General features: G+C 38.7%; 2 protein-coding genes across 3 annotated transcripts; one reads left to right on the top strand and one right to left on the bottom strand.

Annotated features, from left to right (window-relative positions):
• The first annotated feature begins 738 nt into the window (after window positions 1–738).
• On the top strand, window positions 739–15,643 carry prkaa2 (protein kinase, AMP-activated, alpha 2 catalytic subunit). Its single transcript, XM_017689017.2, has 9 exons — window positions 739–832; window positions 4,924–5,065; window positions 7,303–7,396; window positions 9,236–9,380; window positions 10,140–10,227; window positions 11,371–11,595; window positions 12,148–12,649; window positions 13,138–13,264; window positions 14,267–15,643. The coding sequence occupies exons 1-9, from the start codon at window positions 739–741 to the stop codon at window positions 14,506–14,508; spliced, it is 1,659 nt and encodes a 552-aa protein (XP_017544506.1). The 3' UTR covers window positions 14,509–15,643.
• A 2,845-nt stretch (window positions 15,644–18,488) lies between these two features.
• On the bottom strand, window positions 18,489–26,744 carry LOC108415946 (FYN-binding protein 1). Of its 2 annotated transcripts, none has more exons than XM_017689003.2 (12): window positions 26,709–26,744; window positions 26,245–26,404; window positions 25,677–25,809; window positions 25,400–25,434; window positions 24,562–24,634; window positions 24,383–24,417; window positions 23,756–23,807; window positions 22,472–22,558; window positions 22,335–22,354; window positions 22,209–22,224; window positions 21,919–22,008; window positions 18,489–20,240 (listed from the first exon to the last, which is right to left on the bottom strand). In XM_017689003.2, exons 1-11 carry the CDS (start codon window positions 26,724–26,726, stop codon window positions 21,933–21,935), a joined length of 705 nt encoding a protein of 234 aa, XP_017544492.1. In that variant the 5' UTR covers window positions 26,727–26,744; the 3' UTR covers window positions 18,489–20,240; window positions 21,919–21,932. The 2 variants fall into 2 exon arrangements, with proteins under 2 accessions (XP_017544492.1, XP_017544498.1); XM_017689009.2 differs by having other exon boundaries at window positions 24,562–24,628.
• Between the last annotated feature and the right edge of the window lie 218 nt (window positions 26,745–26,962).

Below are 26,962 nucleotides of genomic sequence, written 5' to 3'. Positions count from 1 at the left end.
ATATTTATATATAACTATTTTTCAGTTTAAAATTCGACTGATCCTGTTTTTTAATGTGCGCACAAAAATGGCCTTGAAAAATATTGTTAAAGAAGAAATGTCGCACTACATCCCCACCCCACCCACCCCCCACCCCCCACACACGCACACTTTTCTCTTTCTAACATAAGTGAAATTCAACGTTACCAAGACAGTGGACCACCCCTCCTCTATCTCCCCCATTCAGTTAATGAGTGGGAATGGAATCATAAAGTCTGCTCAGGAAAAAGGATCAGGAATTTGGTGTAATCTAAATCCGTAGATTTCAGAAAAGTATTAAACAGACAGGTGATCGTTTCCCAAGACGGCTCAGCATTGCCCAGTAGAGTAGCGGTCATCGGGGTCGCGCTGTCACGCCTTAAGTCACACTCCTTATCTGAAAGCGCTCGTGCGCAGGTGTGCCTCCTGTTAAGTGTAATGTTTTGGTCGCCCCGCCCCTCTCCTCTCCTGTCCTCTCCTCCCCGCCGTTCTCCATCAGTCAGCGCTCTCTCCCTCTCTTTCTCTCTCACTCTATGAGTCTGCTCTGACCGATGGACTGCCCGCACCGGCCGAGGGTCTGATTTCAGAAGCGGATCCTCTCCAGTCACGCTGATCTAAGGTCAGCCCCGAGCAACCTGAAGCCGCTCGTGCCCGGCGGAGCCCCGCCCCCTCCGCTCTCCGGCCGAAGCGAGCTGCGAGCGAGCGGCTCCGCAGAGTAAAATGGCCGAGAAGCAGAAGCACGAAGGCAGGGTGAAGATAGGACACTACATCCTGGGAGACACGCTCGGAGTGGGCACCTTCGGCAAAGTGAAGAGTTAAGTCGTCTCGGTTTGCTCCGGGCCTTCTCTGATATGGCGGGGTTTGGGCTGTGAACGCGTGTTTGTGTTTTTTCCATGGCCGTTAGCGTTGAACTTGCCGGCGGAGAGTTTACGCCGTTTACGCAGTACGGAGGTGCGCAGCTGCGTTCAGAGTAAACGTCTCTTGGGCACAGCAGCGGCGTAGTACTGTTGCGGAATACGAGGCCACAGAGCTGGGCTTTCTCAGAATGTAAACGCTGCGTTACGCTGGGGCTAAGTTTAGGGGGCTGGGGGATATTTACTGAGCCGAACAACACGCCTCACTTTACGAGCATGCCGTCATTTACGACCCTGTCAGCTGTTATATAGGCATAACATGTAGTTTGCAGTAAGTGCGTTTGAGTCTGTGTAGTAGCCTTTTTTTGTCAGAGCTATTTCTGCAATATTAACAAAGGTAGGCAGCATATTATAATTATTATCATTAGGAGTACAACTTATTACGGCAGCCTTGTAACATTCCGTCCAAACTATCATCATCTATTCTCATTTTTAAATACATCCACCTCTAAGACTGTAGCTTTATATTACAACAACACTGCCGCAACCCTCAGTGTGATGGTTTTACGTTCAGCAGCTAGCACTTCTTGAATGCTTGTGTTATCATGCCTACAGATTAGCTGAGAATGCGAGCTAATAACGCAGTAATAATAAACCACTGTAATAAGACAGTAATAAACGCTCTCAGGTAGGCGATGAGCTCGTTATCTAAGTGTGATAAGATCACAAGTGCTGCTCGCAGTGAAATGGTGACGAAGCCGTTTATTACGCCCAGTCGGACATCCCATTAAGTGACCTTGAGGAGCAGTAAAGGAATTTGGGGTCAGCACGAGCCTCAGCGGCCACCGAGAGCTAAAGCAGCTCGCTGCGCTCGCCTGCTCTCTTTACGTCGGAGTGACGTCACACAAAACCGCGACGTCCAAGGTTTACGTTCCTTGCGTAGGAAACGTAAACCTTAAACGTAGAGTTTAATGTGAAGTCAGTCGTACGCAAACGTAGTCAAGTTAAAGTGAAAGCAGGTAAACACGTCTTATACATCTTCAGCAAATAAACGGTAATTCTGCATTACAATGTGCTGAGTGTGTGCTCTGTAGAGGATGTGAACTTATTTTCGTTTAGAAAATCAACAAAATTAATGTTTTCGAACAGACAGCGTTATACTGGTCTTAAAAATGCAATTTTTATTTAATTTTTTTATTTTAATTTTTAAGTATGTACATACTGCTGCAAGCCATTTTGTGAATATCAATGGGCTTTTATTATGGAAAACCTGAAAACTTGCTTTTTAAAAATAAAATAAAACTCTTTTAAAGTCTCAAAACATGTCATTCGCTCTTCACTCCATATGGTTGGTACAGGCAAACGTGACAAAAACTGCTTTAAACGCATTGTTTTTGGCACCATCACAAACTTATTTGCATATATCCATATATTATGTTCAGCCTACAGCAGTTTAGCCTCATCCACTCATGCTGAAGTTATAAAGAGTGTTTTGGCTCAGACTGATTTTTTTTCTTAATAACAGGCCCTTTACAGCATGGTTTTTAGATTTTAGATTGAAGAAAGACTGTCTGTAGGATCAGGAGCCATAACAATAGAGTGATGACAGCTTTGCTTTGAGGTCGAAAAGTGCTACACATTAATGCACAGTAAATAAATAAATGTTATAGAACTGATGGTTTTGGTGTTCTCGCACTTTGGCTGTGCATTAAATAAGACATGTAATCTCAATATAGAGCATACAGAATCCATTCAATCCATGTAGAACTGTTCCATGCAACCTTTTATGCAACCTTTATGAAAGGGTTTGAATCTATGACATTAAGGGAGATCTAAAGATGGTAAACATGGTTTATTACATGGGACATTCAAGAAATTTAAGCTGATTTTGTATCCAACATCCACGCGTCTGGTTGCGTTAAACTACTTCAGAAGCCTGAGGGCATTGCTTCTTGCTTTTCTCTCTGTCACATTATTTTTACTCGCTCTATCACACTGATGGCCCTCAGGCACACTGTAAAGCTCAAGGTACACAAAGCAGTCGGACTGATCAAGCAAAAACATGCTTCCCTTCCTGCACTACCTCTGAAAGTTTGGGAATGAGTATGTGTGTGATATGAAGCTCTGTGCTGGTGCAGGCATAGCCCATGGGCTAGACTTGGTCAATCCTGCATGCCTGGGGTGTCAGCGGAGTTAAATGTCCAACCAGGGACACATTTGTTCACATGTTGGGGGGGGGCGTGTTTTGTAAAGGGCAGGCTTACAGGAAAACACGCCGCTTTGTCTGGACTGCAGCCTAACCTGCTGCGGTTTTGTCTTTGGTTTGGACTGTAATATTATTTCAGTATTGTTTTATGTCTGTGGTTGAGCTTATTTGCAGATGACTGTTCAGCAGATTTTACCAGTCCATATTAAACCAATTGGAGTCAACTTTCCCTGCAGACCAGGCCAAATCATACTCATCAGAGCCTGAAGTAGAGATGGCACAATATTTTTTGTTTTTTTCAGATACCGACACTGATATTGAGAACTTAATTGAGTATCAGCTGATACTGACACAAATCTGATATTCTTTCCCTTTAAAAACCATTAAGCTTTAAATGAGCTTTTTAAAACTTAAGATAAATGAGAAATCAGTAGGAGTTTGTGAGTTCGATCCCTGGTGATGTTACAGCCATCCATGGCCGGGAGTCCAAGAGGGAACAATTGGCCTTGCTCTCTCTGGGTGGGCAGAATGGCCCCCGTCTCCCCAGCACAAAGCTAACCAGTGCAGGTATTAGCCAGTATAACAGAACGGGCAGTTAGCATCCTCCTCCAAGTGCATCCAGGTGTCCAATGAAGTTGTGTTAGCGACAGCTTGAAAAGATGTAGTGGTTCTTCATAGGTCTTGGAGGAAGCCTGTGCTAGCCTTCGCCCTCCTAGTGCTGGTGGTATCGTGTGATTGGGTGATTTGTTGAACATCATCAGAAGCACATTTGATTTAACATTATAAAGTATTCATTAGCAAAGGTGTCAGGTGTCAGATGAGAACGACAAATAATATTATTGGGAAATGGTTAAAAAACACTGACATACATAAAATCACTACTTGTATTACTTGTATTTGTATGTATTGCAATATCAGTGTATTGGTGTCAAATTCTGTATGGCCAGATGAATAGCTCTTAAAATCTCATTTACAAAAATTCTAAAACTTTAGTCAGTGCAGTACTTTCTTTTCTGCTTTTTTCCTGATGCTGAAAAATGACTAATGTATACTTAATGGTCATTTTGCCTGAAAATTAAATAAGTTAAAGGTGATCTCTGACTTTTATGGTACTGTTTAAAGAGTCAATTTTAACCCTTAAAATGTATAGTTATTATTGTCTGATTTCAAGTTATACTACATAATTATGTTTATTACATAGTTACATTTAATTTGCATTTTGTGTGTATCTGATTCATTTGTTTCAACATAAAATAAATGAAAAAAGAATGGCATAAATGCAAATGATAAATTTGCTCTCCACAAAGACTGGACACAGCAATAACTTTATCAAATTCAATGTATAAATAATAATAATAATAATAATAATAATAATAATAATAATAGTAATACATTTCTTAACAAAACATCTGTTGTGTTAGTTTTTAAAGAAAGTTTAGAATTTGCACTTTCCCCTTGTAACAGTATAGAGGCCATGGAAAATGCTAAAACACATTGCCACTGCAGTTTCATGCCAGTTGACATTGTTTTGAAGTAGTGAAAACAGCACTGTTGCTTTAGTAACATTTTGCCAAGTACTGATAGCATCAAGACTTGCACATCCTTGATCAGGTTCGGAGTATGTCATGTTTGTCTTTAGGGTTGAGAAGCTGAACACTAAAACAATGAGTTCCTCTTTTCCTCTGTTTTGTTATGGCTTATAGCGGGGTGTCGCTGCCCTGTGGTGCTGCAGTCTGATTTCTTTGGATTCATACTGGTCTTTCATCAGCTGTGTTTAAAGAAACTGTTGGTGGTCTTGTTACAGCTGGGTTTTCATTGAGTGTGTGTGTTCGTTTTGCTTAACAGTTGGAGAGCACCAGCTAACAGGACATAAGGTTGCTGTTAAGATCCTGAACAGGCAGAAGATCCGCAGTCTCGATGTGGTTGGCAAAATCAAACGAGAGATCCAGAATCTCAAGCTGTTCCGGCATCCGCACATCATCAAGCTGTGAGTAGAAGAGAGTGCCCACACACATACACACATATACACACACACTTTTAATATATGGTAAAAACCTCTCTAGCTGTTTTCTATGATGGGAGAATATTAAATAGGTCCATGTTTTATTTGCAATAACAGTCATTCACTTGTCCCACTGCATCACTATAGCGTGAGAAGTTGATACTCTTTATTGGAACCTCTTTAAAGTTTCAAGCCGTCTGAACATTGTAATGTTTCAGACAGAACACCTACATACACCGATCAGGCATAACATTATGACCACCTCCTTGTTTCTACGCTCATTGTCCACTTACTCTATAGGTGCACTTTGTAGTTCTCCAATTACAGACTGTTGTCAATCTGTTTCTCTGCATACTTTGTTTGCCCCCTTTTACTCTGTTCTTCAGTGATCAGGACCCCCATGGACCCTCAGAGAGCAGGTGGTTGTGTGGTGGGTCATTCTAAGCACTGCAGTAAAACTGATGTGGTCGTGATGGTGGTGTGTTAGTGTGTGTTGTGCTGATACGAGTGGATCAGACACAGCAATACTGCTGCGGATCAGACACAACAATGCACTGACTCCCACACAGACTGATCCAGGTTACAGGCCAAGGAGATAAAAAGGCTACGTAATCTCTTTAGACTTCCTTTTATGTCTGCTGCCTTCTCTCTCTCTCTCTCTCTCTCTCTCTCTCTCTCTCTCTCTTTGTCTCTTACTTTATCTGCAGTCAGAGCAGATGAGAGGTCTGGGCTGTAAAGAAGCCCTTTATCCCTTCCCTTTATCCCAACAGCTTCCACGCTTCTTCTCCTATTTGTCTCAGCAGCTCTTCACTCGCTCTCGGCCCCCTCCCTGCTCCTCAGCACACTGAGTCAGGCAGATCAGCGCGAGGCTTCCCCACACATCCACCCTGCTGCAAATAGCTGTCTCTTGCCATCAAGACAGTAGAAAGCTGGAGATTAATAAAAGGAGACAGAAGCGTTGCCTGAGAAGAGGGTTTTTCCCCTAGGAAATAAGGGTGCACCCGTCAAGCTTTCCCATGACTATGCATGTTTCAAACTTGCAGCAGGGTCCCTCTGTCACAGGCAGTCCCTCCAGGGGAAATGACATGAAGCAGGCTACAGCCGAAGGAAAGAGCACGCCATGGCTAGCCCTGCGCCTGACTGAACATGGGGTTCTACATGAGCTAAAGGACAGGCAACGTTGCGAAAAGGCTCCTGTCAGATCCCATCGGCAGTAACGTTCATTAAATACATGGTTTGACCTTTTACTCCGCATGACCTCTCAATGTGCATACAGCAAGCGGCCATCAATGCCATTTACTCCAGCAGTGCCGAAAGATGACAGCAGCTGCTGTCAAGGCAATTCACCATTAATGGCCAGAAGTACTGGCAACTGCCATGTTGCTACACAGTTGTATGCAAATGTCTGGTCAAATTACATGGTTTGATGATTTTCTAAGTGAAAATTTGTTTTGTTGATTTTCTAAATGAAAATAAGTGTGTTCAAACTTTTGCATGTGACTGTAAGTTCAGATTACAACATGCTTTAAATGTCATTACATAATACATTACTTAGTTGCATTACTGTGTCAACATATTTGAGTCTGCACTTTTTCTGTTGGTTTCAGTGACACAAAAGACAAAAAAAATGCACCATGCAGAATAACTTTTCTTGGTTTCATATCATAATAGGTCTACTTCAAACAGAAATATGGTATTAATGTGCACTTTAGAGGGAATTAGTCAGAAATAATTAAACAAAATTCAAGATGTGTTTCAGAAATATTTACATTCATCATCGAGTGCCTGTAATTGTTAAGACAGTTGGTTCACTGAGGTCGCCTGTGAGAGTCATTTTAAAGTGGAGGTGGGGGCAGATAATATGTGTAGAATATGGCATTATCCACATTTGGATCCATATGCTTTGTAATTAATTCAAATGTGCCAAACCTAAACTGTGTTAGATCCAAACGAAGACTTTATATACTAAGACGTACGTGTCATCACAATGCAGATGTGTATTTATTACAGCTTTCCAATCATGCATTATCATGTATCCAATCAGGACATTACAATAGTAACATGAATACCCATAAATACAATGCAATAAAGTAACATTACAAATAACTCTTCTTTATACCATCTGTATAATACATTACTGCCTAAAAACAACAGTTGCAGATATATGACAGTTTCTCATTATTTCATACATTATCACTGATGTGCATGTGCCTGTGTTGCAGTTACCAGGTGATCAGTACCCCTACAGACTTCTTCATGGTGATGGAGTATGTGTCTGGAGGAGAACTCTTTGACTATATCTGTAAACATGGGAGGGTAAGAATCACTTTTTTGTACTATTCACTGTATGTTCAACGCCTCTGAATGGCAATGTATGTTGCTTTATTGTTGTACACTCACTAACCTTTTCAATTTCTGCCTACTTTATAAAGCAAACCTACACTCCGTCCATTTTATGAGGTCCACTTACTGTATGGGGGCCATTCGCAGTTCTGTTAAGTCCCGTTTACCCTGTTTATCAATGGGCAGGGCCCCACACAGCAGGTATTATTTGGGTGGTGAATCTTTCTCAGCACTGCAGTGATATTGACATGACAGAGGTATGTTAGTCTGTTTTGCTCTGGTACAAGTGGATCAGACACAGCAATGCTGCTGGAGTTTTTAAACACTGTCCACTCAGTGTCCACTCTATTAAACATGTCTGCCTTGCAGATGTAAAGTCAGAGTCAATAGATTGTCTGTAGCCACAAAGTTTGTGTTAAGCATCCTCTTGTCCTTCATCAGTGGTCAGTTTATAGCAACATTGTTGGATATTTTAAGAGTATTCTCAGTACAGCAGTGACATTGTGCTGTTTAAAAACTCCAGTAACACTGCTGTGTGTGATCCACTGTGTGCAGAACACACACACCCCCCAACATGTCACTGCCATGTCAGTATCACTGCAGTGCTGAAAGTGACCCACTATGAACAGTCTGTTATTGTCAGACTACAGAGTGCATCTAAATCATAAGTGGACCTGATAAAATGGACAACGGGTGTAAATCAGGAGTGTCAAACTGGGTTCCTTCCAGGCCATAGCTCTGCAGAGATTAGCGTTTCCCTCCTTTGACACTGCAAATTCAACTTATGAAGGCTTTTCTAAGTAGCCAATGAGTTGAATGTTATATTTATTCAGGGGAAACGCTGAACGCTGTGGCCAAAAAGGAGCCCAGTTTGACACACGTATTTATTTAAAAGGTAGGTATATATAATAAAGTGGCCAGTGAGTGTGTATATGATATATAATTGAAATTAGCAGGGTAATTTAATATTAATGTAGTAGTTTCTTTTTTCTACAACATGAGCAAATAAAAGAATGTCATGACTTGGACCTGCTTTTATACGCTTAGCTAAGTAGTCCAGATTAGCCTTGTACCCTGGCTAACTCAAGATAGCCCTTCGGTCATGCACGTCCAATGAGAGGCTGACCAAGTAAACTACTTTTGGACTGGGTCAGTGGATTCAAGGTTAGCCTATGTATATGTATATATTGTTACAGTAGTATGCAAACAGTTAGGCACCCCTGGTCAAATTACATGTTTTGTTGATTTTCTAACTGAAAAAAGAACACAATCTCTAAACTTCTGCACATTTTAATATTGGTTTGAAATTTTATGGCACATTTTATCTAAAATTTAAAAAGTCATATTTCACATATTTTCACTTAGAAAATCAACAAAACACACTTTTAACAAGGGTATTTATATTTTTTCTATTCTACATGTGTATATTTGTTTTGTTATCAGCTACTAAGACTGGCATTGTTCTTGCTTAAAGCTGCAGTATACAGGTGGATATTTTGTAGTATGCAGAATGCAGGCTGTATTAGATAAGTGTTGATTGATGGTTAAACAAATTGTAGAGGTTGGATGGTAAATAGCCATGATCTCCATTTTAATATTGTTTGGTGAATGTTTTGTTCCATAAAAATGCTACTTTAACAAAGAAAAGCCTTATTTATTTTTCATCATCTCTGGCAAGAAAGACATTATGGCCCTGGAATTGAATGTGATTGATATTTCTGCAGTAATTGGGGTGTGAGAGATGTGTTTATTAATTTATCTGCCTCTACAGGACACCTGATTCTCTTTCTCAAACTCTCTGTCTCGCTGTAGGTGGAGGACAATGAGGCACGGCGTCTGTTCCAACAGATCATATCAGCAGTGGATTACTGTCACAGACACATGGTGGTACACAGAGACCTGAAGCCAGAGAACGTACTATTGGACGGCAGCATGAATGCCAAGATTGCTGACTTTGGTACGTAGAGAGAGTGAGTTGCTAAGCAGGTAGCAGTTTTGTTGTCCACTCTGGCACTCTGTTAACCCTGAAAAGTTGAGGGTGATATTTTGCTATCACAAGTAATTAAAGCATGGTGCAACTGAGCACTCTTAGTTGTAGCTCACTGAAACAAGTGAAGACATTCTGCCAAAAAGGTTAATCTTAAACTTTCATAAGTAGTAAAAGAGACACTTTATTAGGGTTTGAATTAGATGAAATGTAATAATAGTAATATAAAAGTAATATAAGTAGTAAAAACGTAATACATGTAATAAAAGTCTCAATGTCTTTGCCCTTTACCTTTATGGAAAGGGCAATAAAGACAGCTATTATAAAAAAGGGATACTTAGGTGAGCTCAAAGCCTGTCTTATAACATGTTAGAATGTTCTGATGCAGACTAGAGGAATGTTACTCTAAGCCTGTTACTAATGTAATCTCTGTTTTCCATTATTATTCTTATCATAAGAATCTTATCTTACTTTACTATAATAGGGTTTCTGGTACAATGGCAATTTTTTTGCAGTGAACACCTGTCTGTGAATAGACATATGAATCCTCCCAAAATGATGGGCCTTCCCTTTGTTATTTTAGAAAAAAGAATTCATTAGAATTAAAACACATGGAATGTCCCTGAACTGTCCAATAGCATTGCATACTACAGGCTCAACACTTCCAAGGAAGGGATAAAAGCATGGTCCATTTGATGTTGAGTGCAGTTGTCTCGTGTTTTCTTTTAGGCTTGTCAAACATGATGTCAGATGGAGAGTTCCTGAGAACAAGCTGTGGATCTCCTAACTATGCTGCGCCAGAGGTCATCTCTGGAAGGTAAGAGGCCATGACTTCTTGACCGTATCACATTCTTAATCTATAAGTAACACTTTACACAGGATTGGTTACACAGGACTGCTAGTTTACGTTACTGTAGTTGCTTAGTGGTCTGTCCTGCAAAAGAAATAAATATTCAGTCCATCATATCTAGTTATTGCGAATTATTATGTGATGTGTTTTTTTTTTCTTGATACCACTGATAAGGAGCTATATGTAAGTAATTACTTTTAAATATCATGTCATATAGTCGCACATGATAAATAAAGGTAATTAGTCAGCATATATCACTGTAGCTCATGTTTCCAAAGGTGAAGCTGGACCTCCTCTCATACCACCACCATCTTGTTCATCAAATCAAAAAAGTGTGATTAATGGTTATTTTTACAAATGCCACAACGACTTAAGAGGATAAGAATGGCCAAACAGGCTTGACCACTTGCTGGTAATAAAAGCAAAAGCCCCAGTAATTATTCAACCAGTAGAAGTAGTTTTGCTGTTTTATTTAAAAGCAATTACATAATTTATTACATAGCAGTTACATTTACATTAAGTCTATACTAACCCCATTTTGATGTCAAACAATGACGTCAAATCTCGTCTAAAGAGGAAAGTTATTTTTTCTTTTTGCAAAACAAGAGTGTTCCTGAGAGCAAGCAGATATATTTCATCAAATTCAAAAGATATATGATTTCCTGTTCTATTCACAAACACAAAATTGGTACTGATTTAAAGTACTACAGCATTTACATATCATCGCTGTCCAAAGAAAAACAAGTATCTCCAAAATAGTAACTTTACAGAAGAAGGCAAAAACACTCTTACCTCTCAATGTATGTTAATGTAAGAGAATAAAGAGATTTTATTCCAAGTGACTTTAGAGTCTTTCTATTGATCTATTCATCATGTAATTTCCACACAATGTAAAGGACAGCTGATATGTTGCAATGATGTAGAAAAATAAAAACGGACAAAAACTGAGAATGTAGGATGTGCATATATATACATAAATTTCTAAAAAATATATATACACATTTTAAATTCAACTTCTAAGGGTTAATTTGGTAAAATGGTTCCTTTAAATACTATCCTCGGTTACATGCACACACATTCTTCACCTGTGTGCTGTATGGTCTTCTGCAGACTATATGCAGGTCCAGAGGTGGACATCTGGAGCTGTGGGGTTATCCTGTATGCTCTGCTGTGTGGCACGCTGCCCTTCGATGATGAACATGTCCCCACGCTCTTCAAGAAGATCCGTGGAGGAGTCTTCTACATCCCCGAGTACCTCAACCGCTCTGTGGCCAGCCTGCTGATGCTTATGCTCCAGGTGGACCCTCTGAAGAGAGCTACAATTAAAGATATAAGGTTAGAGGCTCCCTGCAGCAACACTGCCACACATACACTGAAATACTTTAATCATTTTCAGATTTTGGTGCAAAGTTTCACCAACAAAACATAAATTCAACAGCAGTTAAAAGTTTGACCACACCTGGTTGAATCTGTGTGTTCATCAGGACACAGGAAACAGGAAATTGTTTCTAAGACAAATATAGTAAAGTTCATTAAAATAAAATTACCACTATATCGTCACAGTTGCCTCCTCATGAAGCTGTTTGTGAGAATATGCAAATACAGTTAATGAGCAGAAAAGGTTTTGCTTCATTTAACACCTTTTTGGTCACTGCATAATTCCATATGTGCTAGATTAAATATCTCCACTATTTAACATTAAAAACATTTGTAAGTTTTTTAGTATTTTTATATTTTATGAGCTGGTGTGTTCAAACCATTGTCTGCCGCTGTATATCAGTGCTTCAAATTTGAATGCTCTGCATTCACCCACAGCTCTTATAAATACAACTCTCTAATAGGAAACAGTAGGAGTTCTTAAGGATGTTTTGGCTGTGTTCAATTTAGAGAGCATGAGTGGTTTAAGCAGGACCTGCCTGGCTACCTGTTTCCTGAGGACCCTTCCTATGACAGCACGGTGGTGGACGAGGAGGCCGTGCGAGAGGTGTGTGAGAAGTTCGAGAGCACAGAGGCAGAGGTTCTCAGCAGCCTGTACAGTGGAGACCCCCAGGACCAGCTGGCAGTAGCCTACCATCTCATCATTGACAATCGCCGCATTATGAACCAGGCCAGTGAGTTCTACTTAGCTTCCAGCCCCCCTACAGGCTCCTTCATCGAGGAGGGAATGCCCCTACCCCCAGGGGTAAAGCCCCACCCTGAGAGGATGCCCCCACTTCTGGCTGACAGCCCAAAAGCCAGGTGCCCTCTGGATGCCCTCAACACCACAAGGCCCAAACCTCTGGCTGTGAAGAAGGCCAAGTGGCACCTTGGGATCCGCAGTCAGAGCAAGCCGTACGACATCATGGCTGAAGTGTACCGTGCCATGAAGCAGCTGGAGTACGACTGGAAGGTGAGTGGACATTACACACATACAGTATGGATAGAACGAAAGACCTTAGTTTGGCCCAGGCCCTAGCTAATATGCCAACATGTTTGGTGTCTAAAGTTTCCTTCTTTAGTTTTGCACTGGATCTATGAGGCTAATATAGCTTGAAATAGAAGCTTATAGACAAAAGTTTGCATTGTACAGTCTGCAAGTCTGAATCATCACACACCTCAAATTGCATCAGTTATAGATTTGCTTATGTGATTTCTGGCAATGTCTATAGGTGGCTAATTTTATTGTTTGTAGATATATTTGCTTAGTTTTCAAGATCAATCTTGAAGCAAGAATTGACTTTGAATTACATTTGTATGCCTGTCTATACTGTCTCAAGCTTTCAAGGTATTATTTTAGCCTAGTTGATAAAAAGAGTACACAGTTCACCCCTTGCAAGATTGTAGGTGGCTATGCATATTCAATAAGGGCAGTTGCTGAAGGTGTTGTCTTTACTCTAGGTGGTGAACCCCTATCACTTGAGGGTTCGCCGAAAGAACCCGGTAACTGGTAACTTTGTGAAGATGAGCCTACAGCTCTATCAGGTGGACAACCGAAGTTACCTACTGGACTTCAAGAGCATTGATGGTAATTGCTCATTCTTTATAAGATCAGGATACATAGCAAACAGCATGGAGGGTATAATGGGAGATAAAATGATGGAAATATGACTACAACCTAAGTTTAACTGTTAAACAAGCCCATATCATGGACATGGTCATGGTTCTGAGGATCGCTCCTTGAAGTTATCAGTTTGTACCATACATTACTACTTTTGGAAGATGGCACAGTGCATGGCAGCCAATCAGAACAGAGGTCTTTTACATAAAATTTGTTTCATATGCAGCAGTTCTAAGAAATAAAGATGGAAAGTTGAAAATGGGCATGTAAAAATGAACTCTTTTTGATTTAAAAATCATAAAGTTGTAAGTGGGTGAAAATAATATGAAAAATGTGAAAGACAAATGTAGAAAAATGGCTTATTTAATGCATAGAATTCATTCATTTCATCTTTATTTACACTCTGAGAACTTTAAGGTTGACCCGCATTTATGCTGTAGCCAAGCACTAGAAGTACAAGAGCTGGAAAAGGGTAATAAGCAAGAAAATAAAAAGATGAAACATAAGAACATATCAAATCAAAAAACAAGGCAAAACAATATTTAAGTAATTGAAGTAGAAAACCTATCAAACCAAAATGAACAGCTAACAATTCAATAAAATATGCAGATTAATGAAATAAAAATAATAATGAAAATAAGTCAATAAAAAGAATGGATGCAATTACAAAGAATTTACACCAAACTAAGAACTAATCAAGTTAAAAATGGAACCATTTCAGGCTGAGTAGAGAGGTAAATACTTTAAAATGGTTGAGTGACACCAGCGAGCGGAGCTTTAGAGTATCCTGTAATAAATTCCAGCTTGTTCAGTGCAGCTAAAAGTTTTTCCCAGTTGAGTGAAAGCTCTCAGCACCTGAAGGACTGTGCAGTCACTGGAACACTCAGTCATTTACAGTTAGCGCTAATGTGATGTACAATTGCCAGAGATCCAAAGTTCCTCACATCTTCTTCCTTCTGTCTCCTCCAGATGACATCATTGAGCAGAAATCAGGCTCCTCCACTCCCCAGCGTTCTGGCTCGGCTGCCGGCCTCCACCGGCCCCGCCTCAGCATCGACTCTGCGACTGTTGCCGTGGAGATGCCGCAGTTGAGCAGCTCTCTACCGGGCTCTCTACCTGGCAGCACGCCAATGCTGGCACCACGCCAGGGCAGCCACACCATGGACTTCTTTGAGATGTGCGCCAGCCTCATCACCACACTGGCACGCTAAACCACACACACATTCACACAGTAACTGAAAGCTCTGAGGAACAGAGGGCTTAAGGATTGTGGCCTTTTGAGCAGGGGTTACATGTAAGTCACACCTTCTGTAGCATCAGCCACCATTACATTTCACTCACATGCAGTCAGCCATGATAACATCTCTCCAGAATAGCAGCACATCATCCTGAAGCCTTTTCAGGCCGCAGAGTCCTTCATCTATAGTTTTTTTATATATAATGTTTTGATAATATTGATTATGTTATACATGTATTATACAGCCTATTTATATGCTCATATTGATCACATTAGTCGAACTGCTGTTGATTGCGATAACATACCAAAAAATTATGTTTATATGCATACAAAGAGAGAATGATTATAATTTTATTAGATATCAGATTATTTATTTTTCAGAGATTCTTTTACGGTATTTAGTCGCATTATTCAAGCACTAACTTGTTGAGTGAGGAATTTAATTGCTAGCGTTATGAACAATGGCTTTTAGTGATAAGGCAATACAAGCATGGAGAGCACTATTAGCAAACATGCAAAGGCTGAATCCCACCAAATACACTTCACTAGCTTAAAGCACAAAACTGGCAACCTCTGCTGCTTTGCTCGCACTGGCAAAGACAGAACTGCGGACGCTAGTCTGCATGTGCGTGTATTCCAATGATTTTACAGTTACAACTGAGTATGATTTGTTCTCCATGATATTCAGTTTGTGCTGAGGAAGGGCATTTTCACTATTAAGTGCTGTGCCTCACACCAGCCTTTTCTCTCCGCCTGTTAGTCATGTCACAAACTTGGTGGGGTAGATGTGGCATTATGCAGTTATGCCTTAAATCATGGTTATTTCCCACTATGGAAGGATGTGTTAGGCAGGGAAAGGCTAGCCAGAGCCTAAACATGGTGCCTTGTTATGGCTAAAGGTGTCAGAAAAGAAAGAGTGTGAGAGATTGATTGAACGCTTTGTTCAGCTGAGTCTTAGACTCCACACTGCACCACACATTGGCCTTGGCCTCAAGGAGGAAGTGCAGTGTAAGCAGCCACAAAGACTGATAGTCTGAACCCAGGCCAGAGAGAGATTTAGAGTCTGAGAGATGAGGAAGGGAAGCAGAGAGAGAGAGGGAGGGGTATAGAGAGAGAGAGTGAGAGAGGGGGGGTGGGGTGGGGTGCAGTACTGTGCAAAAGTCAGAGACCACCCTTAGTTTATTTAACTGAAATAAATACAAGTTTTTCAATTTTCATCATATATATCTGAGATTAGATATTCAATAGTTCACTTGCATAAGAGGGAAAGTTAAAAATATTATCAAGAAGCCATTAATGAGAAGAGTAAATAGACAAAAAAAGAAGAAAATTTGCAAATCAAAGAAACAAAGCTGCTGGTGTTCTCAGAACAATGGAGTCCAGACCTCAACATCATTGAATTTATTAATCCATTAATTTGGATTGTGAGAAGCAAATAATGCAACCAAGGTCTGAGAAGTTTGATGTGGAACAATAAATTTGTTTCTTAGAAAAACTGAAAGCGAGTCTCCAAAAATGAGAAATGTAAAGCTTCCAAAATGGAAGCTGTAATGAAGGCTAGGAGTGGTCACACTAAATACTGACATTTTGTACCATCATGTTTAGTTGTTGAGGCCTCTGTTTAGGTTTGTGTAAAATGGTTTTCACCTAAAAAAAATTAATAACTTTTACTGGATGACTGTTTTAAATACACATTAATAAATGAAGGATGGTCTGAAACTTTTGCACAGTACTGTATATAGAGAGAAAAGAAAGAAAGAAAGTGAGCAAACGAGAGATGAAAACTGCTTATATGTAAACTATATCAGAGTAGTTATACTTTGTTTTTATGGCTTTTATGTTCCCCCCTATAAATATATTACATTGAACATGTAATTGGGGTGTATTTGGTGACACCTGGCAACGAAACTAAAGCCACAAGCATTTAAGAGTCAAAACCATGCACACCTTTCTCTAATGCCTTAAATGGAACTCATACCCTTTTGTCTCTGGTAGATTATACTTCAAGATGTTTTGTGCGGGTGTGTGTGTGTGTGCATACATCAAGTAGACCTATTTATTAGATGTATATTTATTTAACCTCACTGCTGGAATGTTACAGACCCCTTGATGGTTTGCTAACCAGGGCTCTGGCTACTGTTAAACAAATGATATGTTGAAGAGGGACAACAGGAGTTCAGGAAGGTGATGTGTTGTAGTTTCCTCCTCATGTGATTAGACCACAATGTAGCCAGGAGGGAAAAAGAACACGGCATGGACTTAGAGTCACATTTCTTAAATAGCTGAATCTCATGACTCAATTTTTCCTCATGCGCAGTAACTTTGTCCTCAAGGAAAATTTGGTTATAAACCGGTGAACATTCTATCAGTCATCTGATCTGTTCCTTACTGGAAAGAGTATCCAAATGTAACGTCTCAGCCTAAACGCAGGTCTGTTAGTAGGGTAGTCACTCCATTTCTCTCTTAGACAAACAACGTATTAATAACTTGTAACTGTAGTATTCTTAATGCTAGTGTCTTTGTGGATGAGGTGGCCTTCCTGAACTTCCCTGGCCCTCTTGTCTTTGTACTGTAACCGAGTAGGGAATGGCTTCTGGTGAATGCATGGCGTTGTGTGTTTTTTTTTTCTTTGTTACCGTGTTACATGTGCACTTACTGTTACACAATGCAGCTGCAGTAAATCAAAGCACCATTCATAACTGAATGTAATAAGCAAGTCACAAACAATGAAGTGCTGAAACTCGAAACAAGCGAGGAATTGTTAGGTCGAGCTGAGCAGCGATGACAGGAGTTTTTATGTCTGCAGAAAGATGAGAAAATGACTTTGTTTAGAAAAGAGGTGCAGACATGGTTTTCTTTGCAAACTTTGTTTAAATGGAGGGGTCACGATGTGCTCAGGGCTGTTGCCTTTTCTTGGCGTGCCACTATAAATGTCTCTGGATTCCGTTGAGCCTTGCTGGGCCAGGGGCCGAGAACCTGGTAGAGCACATTCTTCACATATACTTGCTAATCTACCCCGCTCAGAGTGGGTAAGTTGAGGGTGGGGTGGGGGGGTGGAGTGGCATTACCATAGAGATCTGTACAACTTCTTAGAAAACTTGTGGCAAAAATAATGGGGGTATACGCTGCCCCCTACTGCTGAATATATAACATTACACTTTATATCATAGATAAAATGAACAGTTATAAGAGAAAAGAACGGGAGTATTTCTGGGTTAACCAAATAACTTAAACCCAAAGCTAATGACCTATTGTTCTACATTCGTTTGACTCAAGTTACCAAGCTTACTGAGAAATCCTGTGAAATTCCACTAGAGGATATTTATATATATATATATATATAAAAAAAAATTAAGACAAGACAATTAATCCCCAGGTCGAGCCTGATCAATAGCAGAGGTCATAAGACAGAAGGGGGTGGGGGCTTCTCGGTTAAGCAAACAACTTGAGCCTGAAGTCAAACTAGTAGAAGTCAGTGACATTAACAATTATAATATTGACATTCTATTGGACAGTCCTTATTTTTGGCCCAAGTTGATCAGCTCATTGGAAAATCTTGCAATTATGATACTAGCAGTTTTGCTTAAGAGAGCAAAAAGTAAGTATATTTCCAAGACAATTGTATCATCTCTATTATGGGCATTTTAGTAATGTTTGCTGTTTCCTGCACAACATGCAATCAAAACTCAATGACAACAATACTCCCAGCATGGCAACCAAATTTCAATCTGAAATGTAGTGTCAAGTCAATGCAACCAAAGTGTCTGCAGTTGTCACTTTACTTCAGTTTGCTGTCTGTCTAAAGAGGGTATTTTTGCTGGTTATTGTTGTGTTGTGTAAGTGTATGTAAAGTTCCTGCTGTGAGACAGTTACTGTTCTCAGTAACTCTGTCTATCAGTCTATACATGTGAGTGTATCTCTTTCAGTCTGTGTGTGTGGTTTGTTTTTTCACAAATTATGCACTGCATGGTGTTCTTGTTCTGATTTGCACTTTATTATTTATTGTACAAAAGAGAAGTAAATAGAGAAAGTATATGCATATTGTGTTGTGTTATTATCAGTATATAAATATGGTCATGCTATGCTATTACAAGTCATCACAACTAGAGGAGAAAAAAGGTAAATTCATATCAATACATCAATCCTTTTTTCTATTTTATATTCTTAAAAATGTTTTATAAGTACTGACAAAAATACAAATAAACGAATCTAGTTTGCATTATTCACACAGCTATAGTAGCCTGTAGTTTCAGAGCCATTTTTTGAGACTCTTACAATATTATGGTAAAAAGGCACCAGTAGGACTGTAATATATCAAAGAACTCATGAATTTAGGGTTCTAATGATCAACACATTTCACTATGTAATATATATTGTGGTTTTTGCACAATAATACATTTTAGAAAATAAAAAAGAAAGTAATTTTGCTTAGATAGTGGTATGCAAAAGTTCAAGCACCCCTTGTCAAATGACTTGTCTTGTTTATACACACACACACACACACACACACAGTAATTGTGCACTGACTGTGTTAACCTACTTTCTCTTAGAACGTCAACAAAACATGTAATTGGACAAGGAGTGTGCAAACCTTTGCATATGACTCCATTCTTGTTCAAATTCCAGTTGCCAAAACATGACTGCAGCATGTGGGGATGGCATTAAGACATTTTCTTAGAAGACAAATAAATTTGGCTTAAAAGGTTTCAAGTGCAGCACAAGGGAGTTCTTTTCTTACTTCCATGGCTATTCCAGAAAAATCATGGAGTGTTTTTAATAGAACAGTGGAAACTATTCAATTTCTGCAACCACCATATCAGAAAGAATAATATCAATTTATATCATAACACATGCTAATTAACTGTATTTTTACAGTTTACAATTATAGTCTCAACTCTTGGTAACATTCATAAACACTTTCCAGTCCTGGGGTCCCTCTGAAATGCACTTTTTAGATTGAACTCATCAGCTAATTACTAAATCTATTCGTCCACCAATTGTGCACTGGAGGGATCCTCTACTGGAAAACAGTGCTTTTGGGAATCCACAATTCAATCAAACGGGACAATTAAAGCACTTCAGATATTTAACATAACACCACATGGATTTAATAACATAACACATAAAAGGAGATTTGAAAATGGTTGTAATACTATCAATGCTTAATCAACCCAGCTTTCCCCAGCAGTGAGTATCTTCTGTAAGAACTGTAAGCTGGGAATACTTCAATCGAGTCTTCCGTTCGCAAAGTAACTAACAAAATAAACCAAGCAAATCAACTGAAAATGGTTCCGGTTAATAAGTCTTAGAAACAAGAACGGATAATATACTCCAGTTGGAATAACCATATCCAAATGAAATCCACTCAGGACAATGCGACAAGTAAAAACGCCCAGGTGAAGAAAAGGAAGTGATAACGTCATGCCACCAGCAATTTATACTTCAGCACACAAAGCTCTTACATAAAACAGAGTCCTGCCTTTAACCACGTGTACACCAGGTATATATCCACATATCATGTTTCTACACACCTCACAACATTCTTTCAGAGCAGCTGGGGGCAAGAGTTCCAGTGGAGTTTTTTCACAATGTTCCTTCAGACACTGCAAACCATACATGAGTAATTTGTTGACAAAGTTTTTTATGGCTGGTCCTGATGGGTGCAAACTCTTGGTGCAGCCTCACAAAACATCCACTGTGGATCAACTGTTGAAGGAAGAGGACAAAATATTGTAAATATCAAGCAGAATAGTTCTGCATAATAGTATTTAGACCATAATCTGTATTTAGGTTCATGACTGCCAATCACTACAGGAACTATTAATATGTTCTGGATATTGTACACTATACTGAATTCCTCACCTGCTATGTTGTCGCATTTAAGGTCAAATTCACATTACAAGCCTTATTCCTCAATTATGATTATTTGCTCAGATCTGCTCTTTCTGCCTTCATGTTTCACACTCTTGTGTAAATGACCCAACTTTGTCTTTAGTGTCAATCAATCTGCACCCTGAAACAATGAAACAATCCGCATGTGCACATGCTAATCAACAGCACTGTATGAATCCATGTGCGTCATAAACAAAAACCACAAATGAAGGAACTAGCAGTGCTAGTCTTCATTGCAAAGATTTTTTAGCTCTAAACAGCTCTCAGTCAGGTGTAAAAGGTCAGATACTCTGTGTCTGTAGCATTTATTAGTAGAAACTACTAACTGTGCAAAAGCACAATGCATATATAACATAACACATAAATGTGTTAACGTAACACTAAACGTACATGACATGCACCTACTATTCATACACTATAGGTTTCCCAAAATTACTAGTACTGGGCTGAATATGCACTAAATCCCATGAGTGATCATACAGTTGACATTCTTCTACCCTGCTTTGGAATCATCAGGGAAGCAAGTAACTTCAGAAACTGCTTGTCCCACAAACATTCGTATACATAAATATCCCCATACCTGTGGTTTTAATGAGTGCTTACTCACTTTTGATCACATTAGTTTACACTTACAGCAAAAACGCAAACTTCAAGTGTGAACTTTTGACAGCTGATTGCTTCTGCTGCCATGCTGTGAACATGGAACGATGACAGTGCTATGTGCATGCACAGAGGCAAAACAAACAAAGAAACAAAAAACCCACTAAAAATCCCTATCTGATCATTTTTCTTATTATGTGAGATGGCCACAAATTGCACATGTAGTCAATTAAAAAAAAAAAAAAACTTAGTTCAACTTAAAAACTTCGAAAAAAAACATGAAAAGCTAAATTTTTTATTTAGAGGACAATAATAATTCAAATCAATTTAAATGTCAAAAACACTTCAAATAATCAAAATATGATGCATGTCCAAACAGTTATAAAAACATTAGTTCTGTGTCACCTTAAAGCGTGAATGGATTTTGCCACTTCAACTCAACAACACACTGTATATTTAACAGAATTATTAAATAACATGATCTGGTCATGATAAATTAACAAGAACAGATCTATTTCTGACATTCTGTTTCTGATGGCTAGACTAGACTAGAAGGGTGGACAGACTGTTAACAGGGGTTTTGGTTTATCTCACCCTCTGTTCTTTGATCATAATTATCACAACTTATTTGTCATATTTCTGTGTTACTCAGAAGAGGATGGTCCCTCCTCCTGGAAGATTTTTATTTGTGACAACATCTGTAATAAAAAGAATGATACAAATTTTATGAATATTTGCTCTATAGCAGTAGTTCCAACTTGGGTTGCCATCTGACCAGAACTCTATTGTTATTACATTATTACATCTCCATTGCTGTAGCTACAGGCCACATGGTCAAAGCTTTGGTCTGGTTAGATAAGTTTGGTTAAATTATACAATCTTATCCACATACTTGCAGCAAATGACCTAAGACTCCCCGACGACGATGTCAGCATACAGGTCCGGGGGAGGAAGTATCTGCAGATCTACATCCTGTTTATCTCTTTATAGGATTAAAGGAAAAAAGAGAGCCATGTAGATGCAGAGCCAGTGCATGACACAACCAGCAGGAGCATTTTACACATTCTACATGCTAAACCAGCCTGACTGCATACCACAGCAGAACAATTACACAACACATGGATGGAGAGTTTGTACATGTACAAATGCACATGTGAATGTCAACAGTCTGAGAAAACTTACTCGCTCACTGATTCCTCTGCATAGACAAGAGAAAGAGTCAAAGTGAGAAAAGTATAAATTGTCAATCAGAGAAATTTTACAGAATTGTTTTAATTATGTCAGCTGCATAATTTGTGAAAGCCTCACCTGGTTCTGCTTCTTCAATTCTTCATACACAAACATAAAGGAGAAAAGAGAAGAAAACACTTTCAGATTTAACCATGCATTTCACATTAAAGTGACTGTTTGACTACTTTCTGCAAGACAGGAGTACCAAGTCTTACATTGTGTTCCTTTTCAGTGTAGCATGATCAGGCGTTTTAGGCTGAGCGAAGAAGCTAGCCAGTTTCTGAAGTGCTTCCTGTCTTGTTCTGTAATGCACACAAATGCAAGATAGTTAAGATAACATACACAGATACATGGCAGGTCCAGACATGGGCGTGCTGCAATATGTTTGAGTTTGTTTTGAAGTTGGTAGACAACAGAAGTGAAATTTTACACCAAATACATCAAAAATTGTTAATAAAGAACATGCAAAGTTGGTACTACTTCTACTAGTACTAATATTAATAAGGATATTTTTCATTAAAAGTACTGTAAAAATGTCTTAAGCAGCCAAAAATAATTGTTTAGAACTATTTATCTTTTTAGAACTATTTATACCATTGGCCAGCAAAAAACTAAATAACATTATAATAAATACAAATAAACATAAATACAGAAAAACTTAATGCATCAGCTGAAGCAGGTTTTGGAAGGTAACTGGACCTCTCTGAGGACAGCTCTGACACACATAAAACCACAATGTTTACTTGTTTATTTGCATTTATTTTAAGACTATTGTTTCTAACAAATAAATACCTGCTGCCCAGATAAATGGCATTTTATGTAATTTTTAAGACTGTGCACAACGTGTACAAAGCCTTTTTCAAACCAAATTTCACGCGACAGAAGGAACGCACACAAAAACACGCTTTAGTAGCATCAACAATGGAAGTCCATTAAAGTGTGTTATATTTTTGATTTTTAATATACAGTAAAACTTTATGTATGTAATTTTCAGTCAAATTAAACACAAGTTATTAATTTATCAGTGTCAGCAAAATAATAGCAAAACATTTATTTAACAGAAAATGACAAAACCTTTAACACTACATATAGCATTAAATCTATCCGTATTTTATTAGTTCTTTCTTTACTTTTGCACCTACTGCCACTTTAACTCTTCCATCTTTCCAATCTTAAATCCAGTGAGCTACAGTTGTGTCCTCCCAGTTGTGTCCCTATTATGTTTCCCTTCAAAGAGACAGACTGTCACACAAGCAACTACCCAAACACACCTTAGCTGCCTTGCAAATTTCTCTTCCATGTACAGCTAAAATGGCTAACAGACTGGAAATTCTAAAAACTTTATAGAGAAAACAAGCCTCCTAACAACTTTTCAAGACCTGGTAGACCATTAAAACTATGACCATGAGATAAACAGCACTTAAAGCTTTCATCTTTAAGAGAGGAGAAAATCAAGCTCTTAAATCAGATCTGAAAAATCTTTGTCCATCCTTACTTACTTATCATTTGTGTCAATCTGTCCTTGCAGAGCTGGATTTGGCTTTTGACTCACTGAAGAATAGAAGATGGTTTTAAAAAGAGCAATTTAAAACCGAAGACAACATCAAGATCTGCAGTGTTAAACAAGCCCCATGTTTTGTGGGTGTGCACAAGATAGACTAGAACATTTGAACAAACCATCTAGGGATGGTTCTGGTTCTACCTACTTAGCACTAAAGGTTTTTACAACCAAGACCTCAATTGGTTTTATTTAGTTACATACAGTGATTGCAGCTGATAAGTAAACATATTACAAGTCTGCAGATCTAATTTACAGAGCATTTAATCTCATCCTTTATTGTGTCTTGCATGGATCTTAATCTGTTATACTGTGGCAATGAATCTAAAGTACAATTGTTTCAGTGGAAAAAGTAACCACAGCTTCTAAAACTCCTTACACAATTGATGTAATTAGAACAATAATCTGTTAAAGTTCTTTTAAAATCCATATAAAGTTGCACCATATGTGTTTTTAGTATGCAGCATCATACCCTAGATGCTATGATCTTTCTCTTCCCTCATGTCAGGATGACTCATGAAGATAGCTACAACAGAACTGACAAGAATTTGCTTCCTAATTGACTCACCCACATCCAGAGAAGACACTCTCTGATTCAGTTGTCTGAAAGTTTGACAGTGATATTTTATCAGTGCAGTAGCATTGAAACACAAGATAAAGTACTTCTATGTTACTTAAGCAGACAACCTATTTTTAGGGCCAAACAACAAGGAAACACACACAAACACACTTTGCCGCAATACTTACAGATCTATGTTGTCAGTTGGAGTAAATACTGTATCATCATCATCATCACACCATTCCTCACTGTCATCTGTAACTAAACACAAACTATGGTCATTTTTGTTTACACTCCAATCCCAAATCTTACATATCCATACAAGGATGCAGCAAGAATGTATTTAAGAATCAGCAGCACCTAAATTATTGACTCGAATAACTTAAAAAGCAAGTGGATTACTTTGGATTGCTCCTAGAAATAGGCTGGATTGTATTTACTCTCTAAGCTGCGAAAATGTCTTTAAATGAGAGATTTCTTAATTCAATGGTTGAGATATAACACAGCCATTCAGAGCATTTTAATGTGAATTTTTTTTACTGCAGAGAAACCTTCCAACTCTGATTTCTGTACAGTGGTGGTTTAACCAGAGGTCACATTGCCCAGACATAGACATTCTGTTAACTATTCAAAACAACCAGTAAATGTAAAGTTCATGAAACAAAAAATAAGGGGATGACTTTGCATTACACATACTATATTATTTGCCTTGCACATACTCCACCACCATAAATACACTTTTTAAAACAGGTGTCAGGCCAAAACCTCACCTCAGAACTATCATAACACAATGTTTAAGGCATCAGGCAGCATATTTGTTACTATTTTATGACAGCTGTTAGAGGAGTCTTTAAATTCTGTAGATGTCTGATTGTTATTACACAAAGCAGAATTCTCTAGAATGGAGCATTTTCACAACCACTCTGAATGAACTAAATCAATTCCACCATCAGTGAAATTTACCCTTTAAGAACACTTAATATTACACGTGTTGTCACATAAGATAATTCAGCAAAATGAACTTACAGCTCTCTTGGTGCAAGGCGTAAGGGTGTGAGGATCTGCATGCACAACAAAAAGACAATAACAGGGTTGTTCTTACTTATGTGCAGCGTATTTTATATTTTATTATTACTATTAAATGATGAAATAGACTAAATAATGTCAATGAACAGGTTAAATAAAGATTAATGGACATTAATCGACACACTACATGCTATAATGGATGTAAGTCATTCTGGATAAGATGTCTGCTATATTAGTAAATGAAAATGGAAATATGATCTGATAATGGTATGGTAACCTGCTGCCTGCGCTGGTGACCTCAGGGTCTATGAACCCATTGCTGTTGGGCGTGCTGGATGTTTTAGCTCTCTTCCCCAGCTCCATCATCTCCTGAATATCCAGGTCCACACTCTTCACTAAGATATACCCGTCTGAAAGCAGTTACAAACACAGACAGATGATGCTTACTTCTGTTTCACAACTGTGGATCAATTCTACAACTCTGTGTAAAGCCTTCTCAGAAGACTAGTGGTGGTTGTAGCAAAGGGGAGACAAACTCCTCAATAATACTCTTGACATTAAAAGAAACACTGGATGAGCAGGTGCCTACCAACGTTTGGACATGTAGTCCTTCCAATAGTTTGGAATATGAGTAAACACCCTATTCAGTGATGATTTCTGAATTGCTGAATTCATAATTGTAAAATTGCTTGATTTACCTTATATTTGTAAACATTATTATATTTGGACATGATATTGAAGACAGGTGGTCCCAATTGTGTATAGACCAGATGATGTGCCAATTTCTGTTACCATTTCATGATGTTTTGAATTAGCTCTACATTTGATGTTTTGGGCTGACTCACATTTGTTGTTGCTGTCCCTGGCTAGCCATTTTCCTTTAGGGCAGTGCGTGGTGCGGATAATGCTGACTGTCTCTCCAGCTTTCACTGCCAGGTCATCCTTGCGGCCTTTACATGTCTCCCTCACCTTAGTTTGATACAGTGCTTCTTCCTCTCCTGTGATCTAAAGACAGAGGTGGGGGAAGAACAAGAGACAGAAAGTGGGGGGGGAATAGAAACACATTTTTAAGACAGAAATGTTAAATAGAAATACAACACATAGTGTTATGGTTTACAAATGTGTAGATCCAGTTTAGAAGAACACATTTGATATTGCTTATAACACAATCGTTATCTTGCATTGTCTTATTTATTGCATTGAAATAAATCAAATGACCTTTCTGTGTTAGATATATGACGTGTTCTTGTGGTCTGAAGAAGAAAAGAAGTCCATAAGTGTCCATAGCTGCACCATTGCATTCTCTTACCTTGAATTTTTTTTTCATTTCATTTTCCTTCTTCTCCTTCTCCTTCTGTTCCCTCTTCTCTCTCTCCTTCTCTTTCTGCTCCTTCTTTTCTCTCTCCTTCTCTTTCTGCTCCTTCTTTTCTTTTTCCTTGTCTTTGAGCTCCTTTTCTTTTTCCTTCTCCTTGTGCTCCTTTTCTTTTTCCTTGTCTTTATGCTCCTTCTTTTCCTTATCTTTGTGCTCCTTCTTCTCTTTTTCTTTCTCTTTGTGCTCCTTTT

This window comes from Pygocentrus nattereri, chromosome 4 (genome assembly GCF_015220715.1).
Source record: "Pygocentrus nattereri isolate fPygNat1 chromosome 4, fPygNat1.pri, whole genome shotgun sequence".
NCBI classification, from domain to species: domain Eukaryota; kingdom Metazoa; phylum Chordata; class Actinopteri; order Characiformes; family Serrasalmidae; genus Pygocentrus; species Pygocentrus nattereri.
The sequence above is the reverse complement of the archived record's forward strand: the minus strand, read 5'-3'. Positions and strand labels throughout refer to the sequence as shown.